Consider the following 7,818-nt stretch of genomic DNA (forward strand, 5'->3'; position numbering starts at 1 on the left):
GCTATCCCTGATTGAAAATCCAGTCGCAGGTATATCATCTTCTGCATCCTCCTCACAGACTGTTTGCTTTTCCTGTGTAATTAGGTCAGTAGAACTCTTTGCTGGCAAGCTCATGAATTATTGATTTACTATAGTCTGCCAAATTCCCAACTTCACTTTCATCAGACTTTACTCATTTTCACTGGAGACATTCTGTATAATAAGCGTGCTCACGATTTTAATTGGCCCGCAAGATTTAAGAGATAATGTGTCTGAGTGTTCCTCAATATAAACCATAAGAGTTCATGCTGTATTTTACAGGATTCTCAAGAAAAAAAATCACTCCCGTCAAAAAATAAAAAAAATAAAATAAAATCATGCACTCCATATTCAATGTTTATTGCTTATAAAGAATTTTGCACAAACCCATCATCCATCCATTTTCTTCTGTTTATCCAATTTAGGGTCATGGTGTGCCTTACGATTATCACAGCTGACCAAGGGCAAGAGGCAGACAGGTCACATGTCAGGCCACAGATAGACAGCCAAACATGGAACTCACATTTACACCTATGGCCAAATAATAGGTGGGCAGATTCAAATATTAGTAATATTGATACCAGTGCTGGTATTGGTATTGGATTGATACTGGCACATGTGCATCAATACTTTGTTTCTGTCATCTAAGTTCATTTTGTAGCCCACTGAAGTTCATTTATTTTCCTTTTTTTAACATGCAGTATAAAAAATGTCTGAAGCTTTTTGTGTCTATTTTATTTCTAGTCTGTAGCACATTTTTGACCCAAAGTGCAGCAGAGACAGACACACTTGCATTCCAGGTCTCCAAACAACAAAAAAGAAGCAGTTTCAAAATAAAGCTGAAAGGTAAGGTAACCAATTATTGTGGAAAGTAAAAATCACAACAATCTGAATTGAGAATTTGCAAACTGATGATGATTCATCTCATAAAGCTCATAAATTGCATAAATCCTGACATGTTGCTCTGTCCTATATGAGCTGCCTTCATGGGTTAAAAATATCGGTGTTGGTTTCGGCAATACCAATCCTGCTGTATTTGCAGAACTACCAGTTAACCCAACCCTTACCAAACCACATGTCTTTATACTATGAGAGAAAGTCCCGCCGACCAGAAGAACATGCAAACTCCACACAGAAACTGTACATCACAAGTACAGTGCTAAAAAAATATCTTTCATAGTGGTTTTCAAAATAAAACAGAAAGCAACTATACAGTTGCCACAGTGAAACCAGTGAAGAGATTGGGGAACTGGAACCTGTTTTAGAAAGCGGCCCTGCATCCACACCTAGTTTTAGTTTTGTGCTGAAAGAGGGTCATTCTGTTTAAAAAAGAAAAATATATGCAGGTTAACTGTAAGTTTAATCAAATTTCTTTCCTACAGCACTGGATGACACGGGTGTTTGAGTTTGGATGCTGGTAGGTTGAAGCAAACTTTTTCACTTATGTAACAAAATAAGTTCCTCTGGTGTCTTGACAAGAAACCCAAACCACATTAGTGTTTGTCAAATAAGTGGAATTTTATTATAAAGAGCATGACTTAGATAATAGGTGATGAAGTGATTAAGAGCAGATTTTGCCATTTGCATTTAAAGTGAAGGTAAAGGCTAGAAATAATGCCATATGTCAGTTTGGCTTGGGATTGTGGGACATGAAATGCTCACACTTCTATTTGAAGGCATGTCTGTGCTCCGTAAACCGAAGCTGAAAGAACTGACTGCGTCCACACGGCTTTTTGTTTCCTCAGTGAACTTTTGGGATTGAATATGGATCATGAGCAGATCATTTGAAGTAATTTTGTTGCAACACCCTCACCTTTCAGCACTGAAGAAACAGCTGAGTACGATTCTGTGGTTTGGTCGCTCTGCAGACTGCGGTTCACTTATGACATATCATTTAGTAGGGTTCACTTCTCCAAAATGGAGCTTTGTTGACAGAGTAAGTCCATAAATTCTAGACAGACATCCTGCTGGGTTGGCTTAATGCCCAGTCAGTAAGATTTGTAGTGACTCTTGGAAGAGAAAGAAAAAATGTAATCAGAAAGTGGTAACGCAATATGCCACTAGACACTGAAAGGCTCCCAGTAAGTGCCATATTTGAAACAACAGTTCTGGTTTTTACTGCATATTTGTGTTGACTGGACCCCTTTCTTGTGGACATTAGTTTCAAAGTACAAAACTGCCTTTTGATAAAAGAATATTACACATGTAGCCTTGATTTGTGTGCCTGTGTTATAGCCTGCAACTTTGATCTGTTGTAGGCTTTGAGCTTTGTTAACCACATCAAAAGATTGGAAATACAGTCATTGGGGAACAATGACTGTATTTCCAATCTTTTGATAAAGAAAATTGTAGAAAGATGGAAACAAAACAGCTGGTTTTAATTTTTTCAACACAGCTGTGGCATCTGTGGGACTCAAAAAGTCTGCAAACCACACCTTGTCGAGAAAAAACAAAGACTAGACGACTGCAGATGTCCATAAAAGAGACACTGAAACCCTCACGGCTGGTTTATTGTACTGTGTGTTGTTCAGTCAGTGTGGCTCCATTTATATGTATATGTATATATATGTATTTGGGTCACCGCCTTTTTCTCAAAGCCTTGTGTTGCACCTTGTTCGGGAGGTAATCGTCACATCGGGATTACGCACCTTTGACCTCCAGCACTGTCAACAGTAAGCGGCTCACTGAGATAGGCTACCAGCGACCAAATCCACCAGCAGCAACCGGTTTGTCACATGACTGCTGTGCAGCTCAGTCTGGCTCTGTGTGTGTGTGAGAGAGAGCCTGTTCAGCTTTTATTTCCGTGTTCGCAGAGGGATCGCTGTGCCGAAAGACTTTCCGCTGATCCTGAGTGTTTTGCTTTCTTCCACGCCGCGAATCTGCGTCGCCGTGCGGGGATCTGCCAGGGAGACTGGAAGAGGGGGGTGCGTGTGGGGTGGGGTGGCATTCACGCAATCGCATTGCCTGGACCCACGCCGCAGCAGGACCATGCTCACGCGGGTGAAGTCGGCGGTAGCCAATTTCATGGGAGGTATGATGGCCGGTGGCTCCAACGGAGACCATCCCAACGGCTCGGATCTGCCGCTGAAATTCCCGTACACCCGACCGGACTTCCTGGGACTGTCGCCAGACGAGATCGAGTGTTCGGCGGATCACATCGCAAGACCGATCCTCATCCTGAAGGAGACCAAGCGGCTGCCGTGGTCCACCGGCTACGCAGAGTGAGTATAACCTGTATGCGTCCATCTTTTCTTCCACGCAGCATCCTTTGGAAGTGAGCGCGGTCTTCCTGGACCACTGAGAGCACTCACACAGGCGTAAATAGAAAACACAAGCCCTTCTCTTTATTCTTCTACTTATTATGATCTACTTCACATATGTTTCAGATGATAAACAGGCTCAAGTACAGCTGATGGCTCTATACCATGCCAAATATTATTATAAACATCAAGGTTTTGCTTAGGCTGCTGCCCCCGCGACCCGGCCCCGGATAAAGCGGATGAAGATGGATGGATGGAGGTTTCCTGTATTTCCAAGACATAAAAATACCTCCACCAAGCTGAAGGTCATTGTTATCTCTCCCCTGTAACCAGATAAGAATGCTTTATTTTTCAGTTGGTGTAGAAAATGGAAATATACCATAAAGCAGGTTATAACGAGGCCAGTTAAGCTGCATAACACAAGGTCACAGGCCTTTGATATTGTATGAGATAAGCAGTGCACTCACAGATAGGATCTGAATAACTGTCTCCAGGTTCATCTGGTTCCCTGTGTGAAAAATTTCATTTCAATAGTTTTTCTCAGTTAATCTGTTTAAAGCTGGGGAATTATCTCAAATGTAGCTCATGTTACACTCCCGTGATCCTCTTACATGATAACTTGAGACCAAAATTGCAACTGGACCTGAGATCATCTGCTGTATTATTGATATCACATCTTCTGTTTAGGCATACATTTGGCTCTTCCAAGGCTGCAGTAAAGTGCAATACAAACTGCAATGTATTCTTAATGGACGTACTGTGTTATAAACAGCGCTTAGTGCAGCTGCTGGAGTCATAAAAAGCCAATTTCTGGCTTGGCGTTTGGTCAGCAAGGAACACAGCTGAATTAAAATGGCAGAACATGATAAAATACATGGTGAATTATTCAACCTGTTTCTAAAGCCTACACACTGGAGAGGAAACAAATGAGTCATTGAGATTTACATGCTTAAAAATAATTACTTCATCACTATATTACATTTGATGTACACAGCTCAAGTAATCTGGGGATGTCTCATTATTATCTGCTTCCTGAGAGTTCGGAGTCACAGTCCCTCCTATTCATGCAGTCCCACAAAAAGTCAGTAAGGTTGTGTCCTGTCCTAAAAATCCTAAACCTATGTCCTACAGTGCGTGACAGCCCCACGCCCCCAGTTCAGTCTTATCTTCATGCCGTTTCTCTATAAAGAAGTTTCTCTTTCCTTATTGATCGATTACATTTAGTAAGAGCACTAGGATGGAAATCTAATATTTCCAGTTTAGCAGTCCTGCTAGGAAGCCAGTTTAGCAGTGCAAGAGAATGTCATTTCAAGTCGAGGCTTTCTTGCTGTAGCACTCTTTTCTTAAGACACGGCTGCTTGAGCAGCATAGAGACAAGAGCCTGAAAGAGCACTTTGGCTTATCAGGTGACCTGATCTTTTGTTAATGTTTCCTCTTGCTTTATGCAGTAAAAACATTAAACGATAGCAGAAAATGATCAGAATCATTTCCAAGAGCTCAGTGTGATCTGTTAATACTGGTGATTTGGAAAAACATTACTTCCTAAATCCTGAATTTTTAGAAGTTGGAAGAAGAGAATAAAAAAAAAAAACATTTCTTGCTGTCTTGCTTAAATACAGCAGATTATTATTATTACTTTTTGCTGATCAGCTAGTTGATAAATTGACTGTTTCAATACTAGGAGAGCTATCTGCTGTCTCTTCATGTAGATTTAAGAAGTACAGTGAAATTGTGGGACTTGCCCTTATTTATTTATTTATTTTAACTAATCTACCATAGTGAATTTTTAATCTCAAGACATAAAAGAGCAGATTAGGACTGGCTTTTGTTTTTAGAAGCCATCGACTATTTTTATGATCAAAGTTTCCATTAAAATGAAAATTCAGATTTTTGTGTAGATACTGTGATCATTGTTATTCATCATCATTGTGTCACAAGGTTTCTGTGGCTATAAAAATCAACATATTCAAATGAGATGCATAATTCTGCAGGATCAGTTCAACAGTCCTGCTTAACACATTCAGCGGATACTCCCGCCAGCAGTGTTTGTGTGTTAACTTGGCATAGAATCAACCAGAACCGAGACATACGTCATACCAGGGATTTGTCAACAGCTGGCTGACCAGCAGGCTTTGTTGTCATGAAATATCACTGCCAGCTGAGAAAACCTGAGCCGATCTGAGAAGTGGTGATCCGTTGCAGGTCTACTCAGAAGGATTAGTGGAGTCAATGGATCACTTTGATAAACCAAAAAACATGAAGACTTTGAAGGTACTATACCAGCATATAGTACTGACCAAATTTATTGCCTTTTTTTTTGTTTTTTTCTACTCAAATGGCTCATGTTTGTTGCACTTTTTGCTTTTTCAATATTATGAATATTTAATTGCTCTTGTAGGTTTGATTGAAACATTTGACCACTGGCGATGGAAAGTAAAAGTCAGATTGGGCTTAGGCTGGCTCAGCCTAATTTTTCTCCTTCTTGCTCCTGCTCTTCTGAGTAGTCCTTGCTGAGCTTTCCGAGGTTATCCTGGGTTATTTCGTGGCTTCCAGCAGAGAAAGAATGAGCAGTTCGCCTTCACAAGGAGGATTCTGATGCACTGTCTCTGAGTGGGTACACTGTCTGCTCCAGTGAACGCGAACATTTGAATGGATCACTGAGTATTGCTCACTCCAATTGTGTCACTGTCTCTTTGCAGCACACTCTCATGCCTCACTTTTGCAGAAAGGTAACACTTACAGCAGCTCCAACCCATTGTTTTCTTTTTTCTTCCCCTAAACACAAAGACCACTAACTTCTCACTTGTTCATTCTATTGTTTGGGTGTAGCACTGTCATGCTATGTGTTGCTTGACTTTCCCAGACTTGAGAAGCTGAGGGGAGTTTCTCTTGCTCTCACCTTAATCAAGTTTATCTAGCTCTTAAAAGACTCAGTTAGTCTTTTATGTGGTCAAAATATAAAGAACAGTATGGAAGAAAGGAATGAGTCCATGGCTTATTTAACAGAAAAGTACTCGTAGAACAATAGGAGAGTTTACTTTTGCAGCTAGTATGCAAGTTAGCAAGCCATGCCAGGTTTCTATGTGTGAAAGAGAGTGGTCAATCGTGTTAAATTGTAGGGGTGGGGAATCAGTATATAGTATCATGATATATTGCATGGCATATGTATTGATCCAGGGACACCAAATATCGATATTTTATTAAATAAGTTAAAATAATCTAGGAAAACTATGGGCACATCTCATGTGCCACTATCCTGAGATAATGTTAGCCAAGCACTTATATTAAATCAAATCAAGTGAAAAACCATCCAACACTGGACACACAACCTCCTAATTCAAAGCAAGCTAATGCTCTGAATTAGTCACACAAGTAAAACTTGGACAGCAACATCTTTGTAGGTGTTTATTGTTTGCCCTGAACCATTGGTGCTGTATACTCATCACCACTTTTGATTGCAAGGTGATTGCACGGTTCGCCAGATAGGAGGCAACCTTTCTGCAAACAGAAATAACTCTCAGAGAAATTGTCAAAGGTTTGTAAATAACTACTGTTTCATTTATAAATTTAGAGCAAGTGAGCATAACTCAACTCAGTTGGCTGCCAGCTGGTTGTACTCGTATGAAACAGGAAGGTTCTTGAAAAATGATGTAATGATTAAATGTAAATTTCATTCAAATGGGAATTCCTATGTAGACAGAGGCACATAAGTAATGCTTTTTTGGGGTTTTTTTTGGATGATTTATCACAGTTTCATTTCATTTCCTGTAACTGCCAACATGACCTAGTTGAATCAGCAGACTGACTCCATCTTATTGCAACATTTTGGCAGGTTTTAGTGTCAGTGTTGTTCTGCTTGACAACCTCATTGAGCAGCATAAATAAAGTAAATTAAGTAAGATAAGGTTATCATTGAAAAATTGTAACTTCGAGATTTAATTTGCAGCTGGAAAAAAGTGATAAATCACAACATATGTCATTGCAATCCTCAGCATATCACATAATGTTAAAAATCGCAATAGTTTTGTATGGTAAGTGAAATATTACGATAATATCGTATTATGGGGAATCTGGTGATTCTAACCTTTATTAAACAGATTTCTTAGACTTTGGCTTTTGGTTTTTGTAAAGGCAGTTAATCCTACCTACTAATATTTGCTAAAGTATGACTGAAATTTGTTTTCTGGGGAGGCCAAATGCTTGTGTTGACCTCCACCCACTCATTCAATCACTCACTGACCCAGTGGACACTGCAGCCTCAGCAGTACAATCAATACTCAATCAATATGTGTGTCTGTAAGGTAAACACTAGTCCCACCACTGCACACTGCATGTTTTATCTGCAATTTGCTGGCATTCATATGTGAGGGCATGCCGGTGAGATGATCAAATCTGTTTTAACAGGTGAGAGAGTGGGCGCTCCAAGGTGTTTGACAGCTAGGGTGTGTCCAGCTAACATTTTCAAGGTAACAAAAGATGACATTTTTTCAACAGCAAACAATGTGGCATAGTAAATGTGGATGAGCATTATCAGTGCACT

At 40.0% G+C, this 7,818-nt stretch overlaps 1 protein-coding gene across 1 annotated transcript in view; it reads left to right on the forward strand.

Annotated features, from left to right (window-relative positions):
* The first annotated feature begins 2,921 nt into the window (after positions 1-2,921).
* Positions 2,922-7,818, forward strand: part of ppm1h (protein phosphatase, Mg2+/Mn2+ dependent, 1H) — a 40,270-nt gene continuing 35,373 nt past the window's right edge. Inside the window, exon 1 of the mRNA XM_085165712.1 lies at positions 2,922-3,239. Within this exon, the coding sequence (XP_085021838.1) occupies positions 3,007-3,239 (233 nt within the window). The 5' untranslated portion in view covers positions 2,922-3,006. The remainder of the gene's footprint in view (positions 3,240-7,818) is intronic.

Source organism: Neolamprologus multifasciatus, chromosome 7 (assembly GCF_963576455.1).
Source record: "Neolamprologus multifasciatus chromosome 7, fNeoMul1.2, whole genome shotgun sequence".
NCBI lineage: Eukaryota > Metazoa > Chordata > Actinopteri > Cichliformes > Cichlidae > Neolamprologus > Neolamprologus multifasciatus.